Raw genomic sequence first — 18,947 nt, forward strand, 5'->3', positions numbered from 1 at the left:
TCTGACTGTGTGTAAGCACCTCTCTAGACTATAGCCAGACATTATCCCTTCCATATGTGACTGTTAAGGGTCAATAGAGGGTATGCGTGTGAAGTTATGCAGGAACGCCTAATGAGTGGCAAAAAACTACTTTCTGGCCTTGACACCAAACAGAAAAGTCATATCTGATTGCATTAAACAACATTAAACAATGTTAAACTCACTTTTCCTGTTGCTTTGCCACTCGATGTGCCATTCACTTTAAGCATGCGCATACTCTCTATTAGAGATGGTTACAAATGGACCCTTATGTGTCTGTAACTCTGAGAGTGTACAAATGGAACCAAATGGACCCGTTTTGTACACTCTCAGAGTTAAATTATAATATAATATATTATATAATATAATATAAATTGGGGTCCCATTGGGGGGCCATTAAATCAGGGGTCCGTAGCATAATTAGTGTGAAACTGGGGGGTCCATGAAATTAATATGTTTCGGAATCACTGCTAGAGCCGTAAAAATCCTCCCTTATCGGGGTCACTGGCATATGTTTTAAAATGGGGGGTCCGTGGCCTAATGGGGGGTCCGTGGCCTAATACATGTCGATTTGGGGGTCCTTGACATGAAAAGGTTTGGGGACCACTGGCCTAGGTGATACTTCCCACAGACAGCCCATTCATCCAATCAGAACAGTCCTCTCTAATTATATTAAACAACGTCAAAATCACCAACATTGCAGCTGTACGGAAAGCTTAAAGGGGAAAACCACCCATTTTCAACATTTTACTAATATACCTTAGAGCTGTTGTGTGGAAATAATAAAAAAGTCCCCCCATGCTGTGTTTCCTAGAACTGTAAGTATGAAAATAATCATTAACATGGTGAAACACATCTTGATGACATCATCAAGATGTGTTTCACCATGTTAATGGTTTTTTTCAGATCTCCAGTTCTAGGAAACACAGAGTGGGGAGACTTTTTTTTATTATTTCCACACAACAGGTCTAAGGTATATTAATGACATGGTAAAATGTTGAAAATGAGTGGAATGCCCCTTTAAATGATCCTCTTTCAATCTGTAAAGTTTTTGTTTAATACAAATCCACCATAGACATTTTATGAGCTACTTCCTGTCAAGAAATTCCTTGCAGATGATTATCTTCTAAGTATCAGAGTATGGAAGTGCTCGTTATCAGTATAGCAACCTCCTGCTGCCTCCTGCATTATGTGCACATTCAAAACAGGTGGTGCACACGGGCCGGTGAGTGATATTCAACGAGCGCTCCCAAACTCCAACACTCAAATCATCTGCAGGGAATTTCTTGACAGGAAGTAGCTCATAAAATGTCTACGGTGGATTTTTATGAAACAAACCCTTTACAGATTGAAAGAGGATAATTCAAGCTTTCCCTACAGCTGCAATGTTGGTGATTTTGACGTTGTTTAATATAATTAGAGAGGACTTTTATGTTTGGATGAATGGGCTCTCTATGGGAAGTGTCACCTAGGTATCACCTTTCTGGGTGAATGGGCTCTCTATGGGAAGTGTCACCTAGGTATCACCTTTCTGGGTGAATGGGCTCTCTATGGGAAGTGTCACCTAGGTATCACCTTTCTGGGTGAATGGGCTCTCTATGGGAAGTGTCACCTAGGTATCACCTTTCTGGGTGAATGGTAAGGTTGGGCGATATGCCAATTTTTTTCAATCGCCCATCGTCTGTCCAAAAATCGCTGATGGACGATATATTCGTGTCATAAAAGTAAAGTGAGAACAGCTCACTACAGGTCGCAAAAAGACAGATCTACAAGCTCTCAAGGGGCCGCGTCCTGCCTGTTTTTGCAGCGCCGTTCGCTATGCGTTGAGAACTTGTAGATCCGTCTATTTCTGCAGTTGAATTTAAAAACATGGGTTTTTTACAGTAGAGTTGAATTTAAAAACATGGGTTTTTTACAGTAGAGTTGAATTTAAAACATGTTTTTTACAGTAGAGTTGAATTTAAAAACATGGGGTTTTTACAGTAGAGTTGAATTTAAAACATGGGGTTTTTACAGTAGAGTTGAATTTAAAACATGGGGTTTTTACAGTAGAGTTGAATTTAAAAACATGGGGTTTTTACAGTAGAGTTGAATTTAAAAACATGGGGTTTTTACAGTAGAGTTGAATTTAAAAACATGGGGTTTTTACAGTAGAGTTGAATTTAAAACATGGGGTTTTTACAGTAGAGTTGAATTTAAAAACATGGGGTTTTTACAGTAGAGTTGAATTTAAAAACATGGGGTTTTTACAGTAGAGTTGAATTTAAAACATGGTTTTTACAGTAGAGTTGAATTTAAAACATGGTTTTTACAGTAGAGTTGAATTTAAAAACATGTTTTTTACAGTAGAGTTGAATTTAAAAACATGTTTTTTACAGTAGAGTTGAATTTAAAACATGTTTTTTACAGTAGAGTTGAATTTAAAACATGTTTTTTACAGTAGAGTTGAATTTAAAACATGGTTTTTACAGTAGAGTTGAATTTAAAACATGTTTTTTACAGTAGAGTTGAATTTAAAACATGTTTTTTACAGTAGAGTTGAATTTAAAACATGTTTTTTACAGTAGAGTTGAATTTAAAACATGGTTTTTACAGTAGAGTTGAATTTAAAACATGTTTTTTACAGTAGAGTTGAATTTAAAACATGTTTTTTACAGTAGAGTTGAATTGAAAACATGTTTTTTACAGTAGAGTTGAATTTAAAACATGTTTTTTACAGTAGAGTTGCTCCGAACGCGAAACGGCGATCAGACGATTTTCACTCCAAATGACTCGATCAATAATTTCACCCGATCTGGAGAAACCGAAAAGTCAATCAGATATATATATATTACAGCTGTAGATATATTTGTGACGGGTCCAAAAATGGTAAATGGTAAATGGTGCATTTATATAGCGCCTTTATCCAAGGCGCTTTACATAGATTGTGCATTACATTCACCCATTCATACAACGATTGCGGCGGAAGCCATGCAAGGCACCAACCAGCACATCGGGAGCAATTTGGGGTTCAGTGTCTTGCCCAAGGACACTTCGACATGTAGACAGGAGTAGGAGCCGGGATTCGAACCGCCGACACATGGATCATTGGACGACCTGCTCTACCTCCTGAGCCACAGTCGTCCCTAAACATTCTCCCCTTGCTCCACACACACACACACACACACACACACACACACACACACACACACACACACACACACACACACACACACACACACACACACACACACACACACACACACACACACACACACACACACACACACACACACACACACACACACCCTGTGTGCATGCATACATGGAAAGTGCTGAGCTAACCAGTTGTATCTCTCCCCCCCCCCTTCTTTGTTTTTGTCCAGGCTGAGAATGATCTCAACGAACTCAGAGCGCTGATGCATTCTCCCAACGCTATTGTGGTAAGAGCCGTTGCCAGGTTTGGTGGTTTTTCTTTTGTTTTTGCGAGAGAAACAAGCAAAGCAACCAGCCCAGAAGAAGCGAGCCCTTCGCTACAGCCTAAATGTGCGTGTTGTAATGGTAAAGGGTTAGTGCGTGTTGTAATGGTAAAGGGTTAGTGCGTGTTGTAATGGTAAAGGGTTAGTGCGTGTTGTAATGGTAAAGGGTTAGGGTTAGTGCGTGTTGTAATGGTAAAGGGTTAGGGTTAGTTAATGTGCGTGTTGTAATGGTAAAGGGTTAGGGTTAGTGCGTGTTGTAAATGGTAAAGGGTTAGGGTTAGTGCGTGTTGTAATGGTAAAGGGTTAGTGCGTGTTGTAATGGTAAAGGGTTAGGGTTAGTGCGTGTTGTAATGGTAAAGGGTTAGGGTTAGTGCGTGTTGTAATGGTAAAGGGTTAGGGTTAGTGCGTGTTGTAAATGGTAAAGGGTTAGGGTTAGTGCGTGTTGTAATGGTAAAGGGTTAGGGTTAGTGCGTGTTGTAATGGTAAAGGGTTAGGGTTAGTGCGTGTTGTAATGGTAAAGGGTTAGGGTTAGTGCGTGTTGTAATGGTAAAGGGTTAGGGTTAGTGCGTGTTGTAATGGTAAAGGGTTAGGGTTAGTGCGTGTTGTAATGGTAAAGGGTTAGGGTTAGTGCGTGTTGTAAATGGTAAAGGGTTAGGGTTAGTGCGTGTTGTAATGGTAAAGGGTTAGGGTTAGTGCGTGTTGTAAATGGTAAAGGGTTAGGGTTAGTGCGTGTTGTAATGGTAAAGGGTTAGGGTTAGTGCGTGTTGTAAATGGTAAAGGGTTAGGGTTAGTGCGTGTTGTAATGGTAAAGGGTTAGGGTTAGTGCGTGTTGTGGTAAAGGGTTAGTGCGTGTTGTGGTAAAGGGTTAGGGTTAGTGCGTGTTGTGGTAAAGGGTTAGGGTTAGTGCGTGTTGTGGTAAAGGGTTAGGGTTAGTGCGTGTTGTGGTAAAGGGCCATTTGGAAATGGCTGATCTACAAGCATTGTGTGCTTGTAGATCTACCATTTTCTAAAAGAAAAATGTGCAATATTCTTTTTAACACAAATCCTGTTTGGGGGTCCCTGGCATGCAATGTCTTCAGATGGGGGTCCCTGGCATGCAATGTCTTCAGATGGGGGTCCCTGGCATGCAATGTCTTCAGATGGGGGTCCCTGGCATGCAATGTCTTCAGATGGGGGTCCCTGGCATGCAATGTCTTCAGATGGGGGTCCCTGGCATGCAATGTCTTCAGATGGGGGTCCCTGGCATGCAATGTCTTCAGATGGGGGTCCCTGGCATGCAATGTCTTCAGATGGGGGTCCCTGGCATGCAATGTCTTCAGATGGGGGTCCCTGGCATGCAATGTCTTCAGATGGGGGTCCCTGGCATGCAATGTCTTCAGATGGGGGTCCCTGGCATGCAATGTCTTCAGATGGGGGTCCCTGGCATGCAATGTCTTCAGATGGGGGTCCCTGGCATGCAATGTCTTCAGATGGGGGTCCCTGGCATGCAATGTCTTCAGATGGGGGTCCCTGGCATGCAATGTCTTCAGATGGGGGTCCCTGGCATGCAATGTCTTCAGATGGGGGTCCCTGGCATGCAATGTCTTCAGATGGGGGTCCCTGGCATGCAATGTCTTCAGATGGGGGTCCCTGGCATGCAATGTCTTCAGATGGGGGTCCCTGGCATGCAATGTCTTCAGATGGGGGTCCCTGGCATGCAATGTCTTCAGATGGGGGTCCCTGGCATGCAATGTCTTCAGATGGGGGTCCCTGGCATGCAATGTCTTCAGATGGGGGTCCCTGGCATGCAATGTCTTCAGATGGGGGTCCCTGGCATGCAATGTCTTCAGATGGGGGTCCCTGGCATGCAATGTCTTCAGATGGGGGTCCCTGGCATGCAATGTCTTCAGATGGGGGTCCCTGGCATGCAATGTCTTCAGATGGGGGTCCCTGGCATGCAATGTCTTCAGATGGGGGTCCCTGGCATGCAATGTCTTCAGATGGGGGTCCCTGGCATGCAATGTCTTCAGATGGGGGTCCCTGGCATGCAATGTCTTCAGATGGGGGTCCCTGGCATGCAATGTCTTCAGATGGGGGTCCCTGGCATGCAATGTCTTCAGATGGGGGTCCCTGGCATGCAATGTCTTCAGATGGGGGTCCCTGGCATGCAATGTCTTCAGATGGGGGTCCCTGGCATGCAATGTCTTCAGATGGGGGTCCCTGGCATGCAATGTCTTCAGATGGGGGTCCCTGGCATGCAATGTCTTCAGATGGGGGTCCGCAGACAATGAAACACTGGTTTAAACGAGCAAAAACAACCCGTAGTAAGTATTTACAAGAAACGTCACAGAAAATCATGCCCAAATGTGCTTATAATAAGCGGACGTGGCAACAGCACTGCCCTGACGCCTGCAGTGAGGAGAGAGGTTAGGGCCGGGAGGTTCTAGAATGCTGCTGACCCCTCTGACCCCTCTGACCTCACTGGCCTCTGCTGTGGCTTCTAGTTGGAGGACTAGGCATTGACACTAAGGGTTGCCCACCTGCCCCTGGCAGCTAAATAAAACACTAAGGGTTGCCCACCTGCCCCTGGCAGCTAAATAAAACCCTAAGGGTTGCCCCCCTGCCCCTGGCAGGTAAATAAAACACTAAGGGTTGCCCACCTGCCCCTGGCAGGTAACTAAAACCCTTCCGGGGCGATGCCTTGCCAAAGAGTAGTGGTCAGCCGGTCACCCCAGACATGGTTAATCTTGGCTTTGTGAGGCCGGGCATGTACAGTGAACTGTTGTTATCTTTGTGTCGTGTGCTTGACATCATTCTTGGCGGTGTGTGTGTGTGTGTGTGTGTGTGTGTGTGTGTGTGTGTGTGTGTGTGTGTGCGCGCGCGCATACGCACACACAAACGCACACACACACTCCTTGTAAGCCGTCTCAAAATGGAAGCGCTGGGCTTTGCTGCTTTGTGGAGTTTTTGTGTTACTTTCTCCTGGTCCTACGATGGAGGGAATATTAACTCCTGGTCCTACGATGGAGGGAATATTAACTCCTGGTCCTACGATGGAGGGAATATTAACTCCTGGTCCTACGATGGAGGGAATATTAACTCCTGGTCCTACGATGGAGGGAATATTAACTCCTGGTCCTACGATGGAGGGAATATTAACAAGCCATTCAGCTGCTCTGAGATTACTGTCAGAGGATGAGACTCCCATTGATGCTGAGTGCCAAGCAGGGACTGACCCCCCAATCCAACCCATTGATGCTGAGTGCCAAGCAGGGACTGACCCCCCAATCCAAGGGGGGGTCCTGTTGGTTTTGGAAGATAACTTCCCGATAATAATAATTGCTAAAGAGCGTTTTTATTATAACCTTTTTAAGAATTGTCCCAATGTCTAAATGGGTTTTAACTGGGTCTTTCTGCTCCCTCTCCCCCTCCCCCTCCCCCTCCCCCTCTCCCTCTCCCTCTCCCTCTCCCTCTCCCTCTCTCTCTCCCCCTCTCTCTCCCTCCCTCTCTCTCTCTCTCTCTCTCTCCCCCCCCTCTCTCTCTCCCTCTCCCCCCCCTCCCTCTCTCCCTCTCCCCCTCCCTCTCCCTCTCCCCCCCCCTCTCTCTCTCCCTCTCCCCCCCCTCTCTCTCTCTCTCTCCCCCCCCCCCTCTCTCTCTCCCTCTCCCCCCCCCTCTCTCTCTCTCCTCCCCCTCCCTCTCCCTCTCTCTCTCTCCTCCCCCCTCTCTCTCCCTCTCCCCCTCCCCCTCCCCCTCCCTCTCCCTCTCTCTCTCCCCCCCCCCCCCCCCCCTCTCTCTCTCTCTCTCCCCCCCTCTCTCTCTCTCTCTCTCCCCCCCCTCTCTCCCCCCCCCCTCTCTCTCCCCCCCCCCCCCTCTCTCTCTCCCTCTCCCCCCCCCCTCTCCCTCTCCCTCTCCCTCTCCCTCTCCCCCCCCCTCTCTCTCTCTCTCCCTCTCCCTCTCTCTCTCCCCCCCCCCCCCCCCTCTCTCTCTCCCTCTCCCCCTCCCCCTCCCTCCCACAGCGTATGAAGTTCCTCCTCCTGCAGCAGAAGTATCTAGAGTATCTGGAGGACGGGAAGGTCCTGGAGGCTCTGCAGGTCCTGCGAGGGGAGCTGACGCCTCTGAAGTACAACACGGACCGCATCCACGTGCTCAGCGGGTACGTACCGGGCAGAGCCGCCTGATAGTCATCCACGTGCTCAGCGGGTACGTACCGGGCAGAGCCGCCTGATAGTCATCCACGTGCTCAGCGGGTACGTACCGGGCAGAGCCGCCTGATAGTCATCCACGTGCTCAGCGGGTACGTACCGGGCAGAGCCGTCCGATAGAGTCGCGACATTGCCGGGGCAGAAACCGAGCGCTGTTCATGCAGCCTGAACTGAACTGGGACAAGCTGGAGTTGGTAATACACTAGGGACTTTAAGCAACGACTGTTTTCACGGCGGCTTCGCTAATCCAATGTTCTGAGACACAGGTGACACAGGTGACCTGCGCTCTGTTGATCATTTGCCTCGCCTGACCTAACTAACTGTGTTGCCTTCCATATGTGCACACTGCACACTGCCCACTAAACACTGCACACTGCACACTGCACAGTGCCCACTGCACACTGCTCACTGCACACTGCTCACTGCACACTGCACAGTGCACACTGCTCACTGCACACTGCCCACTAAACACTGCACAGTGCACACTGCACAGTGCCCACTAAACACTGCACAGTGCACACTGCCCACTAAACACTGCACAGTGCTCACTGCACACTGCCCACTAAACACTGCACAGTGCACACTGCCCACTAAACACTGCACAGTGCGCACTCACCACTACACACTGCACACTGCACACTACACACTGCACACTGCACACTGCACAATGCGCACTGCACACTGCACACTGCACACTGCACACTGCACACTGCACAATGCGCACTGCACACTGCACACTGCTCACTGCACACTGCCCACTAAACACTGCACAGTGCTCACTGCACACTGCCCACTAAACACTGCACAGTGCACACTGCCCACTAAACACTGCACAGTGCGCACTCACCACTACACACTGCACACTGCACACTACACACTGCACACTGCACACTGCACAATGCGCACTGCACACTGCACACTGCACACTGCACACTGCACACTGCACAATGCGCACTGCACACTGCACACTGCACACTGCTCACTGCACACTGCCCACTAAACACTGCACAGTGCACACTGCACAGTGCCCACTAAACACTGCACAGTGCACACTGCCCACTAAACACTGCACAGTGCTCACTGCACACTGCCCACTAAACACTGCACAGTGCACACTGCCCACTAAACACTGCACAGTGCGCACTCACCACTACACACTGCACACTGCACACTACACACTGCACACTGCACACTGCACAATGCGCACTGCACACTGCACACTGCACACTGCACACTGCACACTGCACAATGCGCACTGCACACTGCACACTGCACACTGCACAATGCACACTGCACAGTGCACACTGCACACTGCACACTGCGCACTGCGCACTGCGCAATGCGCACTGCACACTGCGCACTGCGCACTGCACACTGCACACTGCACACTGAACACTGCACACTGCACACTGCACAATGCACAATGCACACTGCACAATGCACACTGCTCACTGCACACTGCACACTAAACACTGCACACTGCTCACTGCACACTGCTCACTGCACACTGCACACTAAACACTGCACACTGCTCACTGCACACTGCACAGTGCACACTGCTCACTGCACACTGCACACTGCACAGTGCACACTAAACACTAAACACTGCACACTAAACACTGCCCACTAAACACTGCCCACTAAACACTGCACACTGCACACTGCACACTGCACACTAAACACTGCACACTAAACACTGCACACTGCACACTAAACACTGCACACTAAACACTGCACACTAAACACTGCACACTGCACACTGCACAGTGCACACTGCACACTGCCCACTAAACACTGCCCACTAAACACTGCACACTGCACACTGCTCACTGCACACTAAACACTGCACAGTGCACACTGCACAGTGCCCACTAAACACTGCACAGTGCACACTGCTCACTGCACACTGCCCACTAAACACTGCACACTGCACAGTGCACACTGCACAGTGCCCACTAAACACTGCACAGTGCACACTGCACACTGCACAGTGCACAGTGCACAGTGCTCACTGCTCACTGCACACTGCCCACTGCCCACTAAACACTGCACACTACACCACTACACCACTACACAGTCCTCTTGCACTATCCAATTCCAACGCCGTTCCGATCGATTGTCAAAATAGACGCAAATGTTCTAATCAATGACAGCGGTGTTTCTCTGCAAAAATGCTGCTAGCAAGACTCCAGACTTCATTATCTCATCGATTAGCTGAAATGGATTGGCGGCGCTGGCCTGTCGAGCAGCCTAACGGGCCTTATCAATCTGTCAGTCACGTTGACGACTTGCCTTATTGATCTGTAACCGTTTGGTCAATGTAGCTGCTGTCCGTCTCCACCAGGCCGAAGGCATGGGGAGAGAGTATGTTTTATTGTCTCCACCAGGCCGAAGGCATGGGGAGAGAGTATGTTTTATTGTCTCCGCTAAGCCGAAGGTATGGGGAGAGAGTATGTTTTATTGTCTCCACCAGGCAGAAGGCATGGGGAGAGAGTATGTTTGTCTCCACCAGGCCGAAGGCATGGGGAGAGAGTATGTTTTATTGTCTCCACCAGGCCGAAGGCATGGGGAGAGAGTATGTTTTATTGTCTCCGCCAGGCAGAAGGCATGGGGAGAGAGTATGTTTTATTGTCTCCACCAGGCCGAAGGCATGGGGAGAGAGTATGTTTTATTGTCTCCACCAGGCCGAAGGCATGGGGAGAGAGTATGTTTGTCTCCACCAGGCCGAAGGCATGGGGAGAGAGTATGTTTTATTGTCTCCACCAGGCCGAAGGCATGGGGAGAGAGTATGTTTTATTGTCTCCACCAGGCCGAAGGCATGGGGAGAGAGTATGTTTTATTGTCTCCACCAGGCCGAAGGCATGGGGAGAGAGTATGTTTTATTGTCTCCACCAGGCCGAAGGCATGGGGAGAGAGTATGTTTTATTGTCTCTACCAGGCCGAAGGCATGGGGAGAGAGTATGTTTTATTGTCTCTACCAGGCCGAAGGCATGGGGAGAGAGTATGTTTGGCCGAGCAAAAATAAAGATTGGTCTCCGGTTTCCGACCGACTCTATTAAATATGCGCGACCCAAATTATTTTATTGGCATTTGGTGGGAAAAAAAAAAGAAAGTCAAAATCCGACCGAGTCAAACCAGATAGTCAGTAGCTCTCTGCTTCAAAACATTATCATGTTTCAGCTTTATTACTTGAAGATTTTTTTTTTACATTTGTATAAGGCTGTCAAAGTTCCTTTTAACGGCGTCAATTTCATTGACGCGCGATTAACGCAACGCACGGTGAAGTTTGAAAGAGTGCATGCCTCCCTCCCTCTCTCCGCTCTGATCATTCAGAAGCAGTGCAGCAAGCTAAAACTGTGAAATATGTTGGTCGACTAAAACTGTGAAATATGATGGTCGACTAAAACTGTGAAATATGTTGGTCGACTAAAACTGTGAAATATGTTAGTCGACTAAAACTGTGAAATATGTTAGTCGACTAAATCTGTGAAATATGTTAGTCGACTAAAACTGTGAAATATGTTAGTCGACTAAAACTGTGAAATATGTTAGTCGACTAAAACTGTGAAGTCGACTACCTTTTTACACTGACGGAAACTAAACTCACTCCCGGTCTTTGTCGCCGTAGTCTGAAAACCCTCCTCTTCAGTAGCACTTGTCCCAGCATCCACAACCTTGCTTTTACGATTTTTCAAAAATAGCAGACATACAAGTTCATAGCGCGCCACTTGGTGGCGCGCTGTGAGCTTGTAGATCTGCTATTTTTCAATAGCTAAAGTGTAACAGAATGCTTGAAACACCAAAAGGGGTTCCCGCCCCAAAAGGGGTTAAGAGCGTCTGCTAAATGCATAACTTGTAAATAAAAACTAAGCCATAATAACTCAAACTATGACTAAATATATTGACAATTTGTCACCAAATAAATGCTAGACTAAAATGTTAAGGAGGGACTAGTGGAGAAGAGATCCAGTAGAACTAAATGTTAAGGAGGGACTAGTGGAGAAGAGATCCAGTAGAACTAAATGTCAGGGAGGGACTAGTGGAGAAGAGATCCAGTAGAACTAAATGTCAGGGAGGGACTAGTGGAGAAGAGATCCAGTAGAACCAAATGTCAGGGAGGGACTAGTGGAGAAGAGATCCAGTAGAACTAAATGTCAGGGAGGGACTAGTGGAGAAGAGATCCAGTAGAACTAAATGTTATGGAGGGACTAGTGGAGAAGAGATCCAGTAGAACTAAATGTCAGGGAGGGACTAGTGGAGAAGAGATCCAGTAGAACTAAATGTTATGGAGGGACTAGTGGAGAAGAGATCCAGTAGAACCAAATGTCAGGGAGGGACTAGTGGAGAAGAGATCCAGTAGAACTAAATGTCAGGGAGGGACTAGTGGAGAAGAGATCCAGTAGAACTAAATGTTATGGAGGGACTAGTGGAGAAGAGATCCAGTAGAACTAAATGTCAGGGAGGGACTAGTGGAGAAGAGATCCAGTAGAACTAAATGTTATGGAGGGACTAGTGGAGAAGAGATCCAGTAGAACTAAATGTCAGGGAGGGACTAGTGGAGAAGAGATCCAGTAGAACTAAATGTCAGGGAGGGACTAGTGGAGAAGAGATCCAGTAGAACTAAATGTCAGGGAGGGACTAGTGGAGAAGAGATCCAGTAGAACTAAATGTCAGGGAGGGACTAGGGGAGAAGAGATCCAGTAGAACTAAATGTCAGGGAGGGACTAGTGGAGAAGAGATCCAGTAGAACTAAATGTCAGGGAGGGACTAGTGGAGAAGAGATCCAGTAGAACTAAATGTTATGGAGGGACTAGTGGAGAAGAGATCCAGTAGAACTAAATGTCAGGGAGGGACTAGTGGAGAAGAGATCCAGTAGAACTAAATGTCAGGGAGGGACTAGTGGAGAAGAGATCCAGTAGAACTAAATGTCAGGGAGGGACTAGTGGAGAAGAGATCCAGTAGAACTAAATGTCAGGGAGGGACTAGTGGAGAAGAGATCCAGTAGAACTAAATGTTATGGAGGGACTAGTGGAGAAGAGATCCAGTAGAACTAAATGTCAGGGAGGGACTAGTGGAGAAGAGATCCAGTAGAACTAAATGTCAGGGAGGGACTAGTGGAGAAGAGATCCAGTAGAACTAAATGTCAGGGAGGGACTAGTGGAGAAGAGATCCAGTAGAACTAAATGTCAGGGAGGGACTAGTGGAGAAGAGATCCAGTAGAACTAAATGTTATGGAGGGACTAGTGGAGAAGAGATCCAGTAGAACTAAATGTCAGGGAGGGACTAGTGGAGAAGAGATCCAGTAGAACTAAATGTTATGGAGGGACTAGTGGAGAAGAGATCCAGTAGAACTAAATGTCAGGGAGGGACTAGTGGAGAAGAGATCCAGTAGAACTAAATGTCAGGGAGGGACTAGTGGAGAAGAGATCCAGTAGAACTAAATGTCAGGGAGCGACTAGTGGAGAAGAGATCCAGTAGAACTAAATGTCAGGGAGGGACTAGTGGAGAAGAGATCCTGTAGAACTAAATGTCAGGGAGGGACTAGTGGAGAAGAGATCCAGTAGAACTAAATGTCAGGGAGGGACTAGTGGAGAAGAGATCCAGTAGAACTAAATGTCAGGGAGGGACTAGTGGAGAAGAGATCCAGTAGAACTAAATGTCAGGGAGGGACTAGTGGAGAAGAGATCCAGTAGAACTAAATGTCAGGGAGGGACTAGTGGAGAAGAGATCCAGTAGAACTAAATGTCAGGGAGGGACTAGTGGAGAAGAGATCCAGTAGAACTAAATGTCAGGGAGGGACTAGTGGAGAAGAGATCCAGTATAACTAAATGTCAGGGAGGGACTAGTGGAGAAGAGATCCAGTAGAACTAAATGTCAGGGAGGGACTAGTGGAGAAGAGATCCAGTAGAACTAAATGTCAGGGAGGGACTAGTGGAGAAGAGATCCAGTAGAACTAAATGTCAGGGAGGGACTAGTGGAGAAGAGATCCAGTAGAACTAAATGTCAGGGAGGGACTAGTGGAGAAGAGATCCAGTAGAACTAAATGTCAGGGAGGGACTAGTGGAGAAGAGATCCAGTAGAACTAAATGTCAGGGAGGGACTAGTGGAGAAGAGATCCAGTAGAACTAAATGTTAAGGAGGGACTAGTGGAGAAGAGATCCTGTAGAACTAAATGTTAAGGAGGGACTAGTGGAGAAGAGATCCAGTAGAACTAAATGTTAAGGAGGGACTAGTGGAGAAGAGATCCAGTAGAACTAAATGTTAAGGAGGGACTAGTGGAGAAGAGATCCAGTAGAACTAAATGTTAAGGAGGGACTAGTGGAGAAGAGATCCTGTAGAACTAAATGTTAAGGAGGGACTAGTGGAGAAGAGATCCAGTAGAACTAAATGTTAGGGAGGGACTAGTGGAGAAGAGATCCAGTAGAACTAAATGTCATGGAGGGACTAGTGGAGAAGAGATCCAGTAGAACTAAATGTCATGGAGGGACTAGTGGAGAAGAGATCCAGTAGAACTAAATGTCAGGGAGGGACTAGTGGAGAAGAGATCCAGTAGAACTAAATGTCAGGGAGGGACTAGTGGAGAAGAGATCCAGTAGAACTAAATGTCAGGGAGGGACTAGTGGAGAAGAGATCCAGTAGAACTAAATGTTATGGAGGGACTAGTGGAGAAGAGATCCAGTAGAACTAAATGTCATGGAGGGACTAGTGGAGAAGAGATCCAGTAGAACTTAATGTCAGGGAGGGACTAGTGGAGAAGAGATCCAGTAGAACTAAATGTCATGGAGGGACTAGTGGAGAAGAGATCCAGTAGAACTTAATGTCAGGGAGGGACTAGTGTAGAAGAGATCCAGTAGAACTAAATGTCAGGGAGGGACTAGTGGAGAAGAGATCCAGTAGAACTAAATGTCAGGGAGGGACTAGTGGAGAAGAGATCCAGTAGAACTAAATGTCAGGGAGGGACTAGTGGAGAAGAGATCCAGTAGAACTAAATGTCAGGGAGGGACTAGTGGAGAAGAGATCCAGTAGAACTAAATGTCAGGGAGGGACTAGTGGAGAAGAGATCCAGTAGAACTAAATGTCAGGGAGGGACTAGTGGAGAAGAGATCCAGTAGAACTAAATGTCAGGGAGGGACTAGTGGAGAAGAGATCCAGTAGAACTAAATGTCAGGGAGGGACTAGTGGAGAAGAGATCCTGTAGAACTAAATGTCAGGGAGGGACTAGTGGAGAAGAGATCCAGTAGAACTAAATGTCAGGGAGGGACTAGTGGAGAAGAGATCCTGTAGAACTAAATGTCAGGGAGGGACTAGTGGAGAAGAGATCCAGTAGAACTAAATGTCAGGGAGGGACTAGTGGAGAAGAGATCCAGTAGAACTAAATGTCAGGGAGGGACTAGTGGAGAAGAGATCCAGTAGAACTAAATGTCAGGGAGGGACTAGTGGAGAAGAGATCCAGTAGAACTAAATGTCAGGGATGGACTAGTGGAGAAGAGATCCAGTAGAACTAAATGTCAGGGAGGGACTAGTGGAGAAGAGATCCAGTAGAACTAAATGTCAGGGAGGGACTAGTGGAGAAGAGATCCAGTAGAACTAAATGTCAGGGAGGGACTAGTGGAGAAGAGATCCAGTAGAACTAAATGTCAGGGAGGGACTAGTGGAGAAGAGATCCAGTAGAACTAAATGTCAGGGAGGGACTAGTGGAGAAGAGATCCAGTAGAACTAAATGTCAGGGAGGGACTAGTGGAGAAGAGATCCAGTAGAACTAAATGTCAGGGAGGGACTAGTGGAGAAGAGATCCAGTAGAACTAAATGTCAGGGAGGGACTAGTGGAGAAGAGATCCAGTAGAACTAAATGTCAGGGAGGGACTAGTGGAGAAGAGATCCAGTAGAACTAAATGTCAGGGAGGGACTAGTGGAGAAGAGATCCAGTAGAACTAAATGTAATTTTATGTTTTGTTGTTGTGTGCACTGCAGGTGTGCACTACGCTGTGAGCTTGTAGATCTGATATTTTCGGATTGTGCTTCTGATTATTGTCTACATATAGGTATCTGATGTGTCTGTCTCCTATAGGTATCTGATGTGTCTGTCTCCTATAGGTATCTGATGTGTCTGTCTCCTATAGGTATCTGATGTGTCTGTCTCTTCTATAGGTACCTGATGTGTCTGTCTCTCCTATAGGTATCTGATGTGTCTGTCTCTCCTATAGGTATCTGATGTGTCTGTCTCTCCTATAGGTATCTGATGTGTCTGTCTCTCCTATAGGTATCTGATGTGTCTGTCTCTCCTATAGGTATCTGATGTGTCTGTCTCTCCTATAGGTATCTGATGTGTCTGTCTCTCCTATAGGTACCTGATGTGTCTGTCTCTCCTATAGGTACCTGATGTGTCTGTCTCTCCTATAGGTACCTGATGTGTCTGTCTCTCCTATAGGTACCTGATGTGTCTGTCTCTCCTATAGGTACCTGATGTGTCTGTCTCTCCTATAGGTATCTGATGTGTCTGTCTCTCCTATAGGTACCTGATGTGTCTGTCTCTCCTATAGGTACCTGATGTGTCTGTCTCTCCTATAGGTATCTGATGTGTCTGTCTCTCCTATAGGTATCTGATGTGTCTGTCTCTCCTATAGGTATCTGATGTGTCTGTCTCTCCTATAGGTACCTGATGTGTCTGTCTCTCCTATACGTATCTGATGTGTCTGTCTCTCCTATAGGTATCTGATGTGTCTGTCTCTCCTATAGGTATCTGATGTGTCTGTCTCTCCTATAGGTATCTGATGTGCAGTCATTCAGAGGACCTGCGCTCCAAGGCAGAGTGGGACGGTAAAGGCACGGCCTCGCGATGCCGACTGCTGGACAAACTACAAAGTGAGGAGATGCAACACGACACGACACGACACAACACACTCTGGAGATGCTCCAATCGATCGGCCACAGATTTAAATCGGTCGATATTCACTCCAAATGACTCGATCGGTGATCGGCAATCTGGAGAAACCGTCTTATACCATTTAAGTGGTATAAAAGTCAATCAGATATATAGTATAATATCGTTTTGCGTCTTTGTGACAGGCCTCAACGTTCTCCCCTTCCTACACACACACACACACACACACGCTCACGCGCACGCACACACGCACACTAGGCATGTGGATCTCATCACTGAGGCCGATCCGATACGCATCTCGATGCACTGCCAGCGATACTTTAGCGATACATGGAATCTCCTGGCGATACGATTCACCCCTCTTCCTGATACGATTCACCCCTCTTCCTGATACGATTCACCCCTCTTCCTGATACGATTCACCCCTCTTCCTGATACGATTCACCCCTCTTCCTGATACGATTCCCCTCTTCCTGATACGATTCACCCCTCTTCCTGATACGATTCACCCCTCTTCCTGATACGATTCACCCCTCTTCCTGATACGATTCACCCCTCTTCCTGATACGATGCGATTTGATGGCGATTCAATTCTGGACATTGCAATACGATGCGATTTGATGGCGATTCAACACAATATAAAGGATTTATATTAAACTTCTGTTAATTTCCCAAAACATGTAAAAATGTATTACATTTAAATTCAAAGAAATGTATTGTTTTAATGTAGGTTAGTATTATAGCTCTGCATCTCAAACAACCCAACTTACTGTAGGTTAGTATTATAACCCAACTTACTGTAGGTTAGTATTATAACCCAACCTACTGTAGGTTAGTATTATAACCCAACCTACTGTAGGTTAGTATTATAACCCAACTTACTGTAGGTTAGTATTATAACCCAACTTACTGTAGGTTAGTATTATAACCCAACTTACTGTAGGTTAGTATTATAACCCAACTTACTGTAGGTTAGTATTATAACCCAACTTACTGTAGGTTAGTATTATAACCCAACCTACTGTAGGTTAGTATTATAACCCAACTTACTGTAGGTTAGTATTATAACCCAACTTACTGTAGGTTAGTATTATAACCCAACTTACTGTAGGTTAGTATTATAACCCAACCTACTGTAGGTTAGTATTATAACCCAACGTACTGTAGGTTAGTATTATAACCCAACTTACTGTAGGTTAGTATTATAACCCAACTTACTGTAGGTTAGTATTATAACCCAACTTACTGTAGGTTAGTATTATAACCCAACTTACTGTAGGTTAGTATTATAACCCAACTTACTGTAGGTTAGTATTATAACCCAACTTACTGTAGGTTAGTATTATAACCCAACCTACTGTAGGTTAGTATTATAACCCAACCTACTGTAGGTTAGTATTATAACCCAACTTACTGTAGGTTAGTATTATAACCCAACTTACTGTAGGTTAGTATTATAACCCAACTTACTGTAGGTTAGTATTATAACCCAACCTACTGTAGGTTAGTATTATAACCCAACCTACTGTAGGTTAGTATTATAACCCAACTTACTGTAGGTTAGTATTATAACCCAACTTACTGTAGGTTAGTATTATAACCCAACCTACTGTAGGTTAGTATTATAACCCAACTTACTGTAGGTTAGTATTATAACCCAACTTACTGTAGGTTAGTATTATAACCCAACTTATAGAATTCTGTAAGTAAACAAAGGGTCTGCTCTCTGCTGGTTACTGTGGAATTGTTAGATTTATTAATTGTTATTTTATACTGTATACATCAAAGGTCAATTTGAGGTTTTGAGTATAGAGGGTTTAAGATATTAAATATCGTTCATCGATTAATGTTACTAACATATAAATAAAAAATACCCTGGCCTGCATGTATTATTATAATATGAATATAATCCAGCATTATGCAATTATTAGCCAAAACGTTTCAAATACATAGCCGATGCAGATCTACGCACGTCTGTATCGATACGTATCGATTATTTTCCACATGCCTAACGCGCACGCGCGCACACACACACACACACACACACACAGACACAGACACAGACACAGACACAGACACAGACACACACACACACACCAGGCAAGTCCGGGAAGTATTAAATCTTCCCGGACAAGTGCAATACAATTTTACTTGTCCGTTGGACAAGTGACTTGGTTTAGCTTTTTCTGTGACGCTCATACCAGCCAACAATATTGTCTGGCATTATGGTCTGGCTTTCCTAATCATCACCTTTCCAATATTTGAAGAGCCCTAGAATGTCTGTAATCTTAAATACATGTCATGTATTCTAAATACCAAATACAGCCATTAGGGGTAGGGTCACCGCATCATATGTCATCATATGTCAGTCCTATCAGAGCAGTTAGCAGGCTGACCACGTCAGCACTG

At 46.0% G+C, this 18,947-nt stretch overlaps 1 protein-coding gene across 1 annotated transcript in view; it reads left to right on the forward strand.

Annotated features, from left to right (window-relative positions):
• LOC306919133 (WD repeat-containing protein 26-like) overlaps nucleotides 1-18,947 on the forward strand; it is a gene marked incomplete at its 5' end in the record, with an annotated part of 98,726 nt that overhangs the window by 21,379 nt on the left and 58,400 nt on the right. The window contains 3 exons of the mRNA XM_079531968.1: nucleotides 3,384-3,440; nucleotides 7,472-7,608; nucleotides 16,422-16,519. Of these exons, the coding sequence (XP_079388094.1) occupies nucleotides 3,384-3,440; nucleotides 7,472-7,608; nucleotides 16,422-16,519 (292 nt within the window). The remainder of the gene's footprint in view (nucleotides 1-3,383; nucleotides 3,441-7,471; nucleotides 7,609-16,421; nucleotides 16,520-18,947) is intronic.

The sequence above is a fragment of the Electrona antarctica genome (genome assembly GCF_951216825.1).
Source record: "Electrona antarctica genome assembly, contig: scaffold_103, whole genome shotgun sequence".
Lineage (NCBI taxonomy): Eukaryota > Metazoa > Chordata > Actinopteri > Myctophiformes > Myctophidae > Electrona > Electrona antarctica.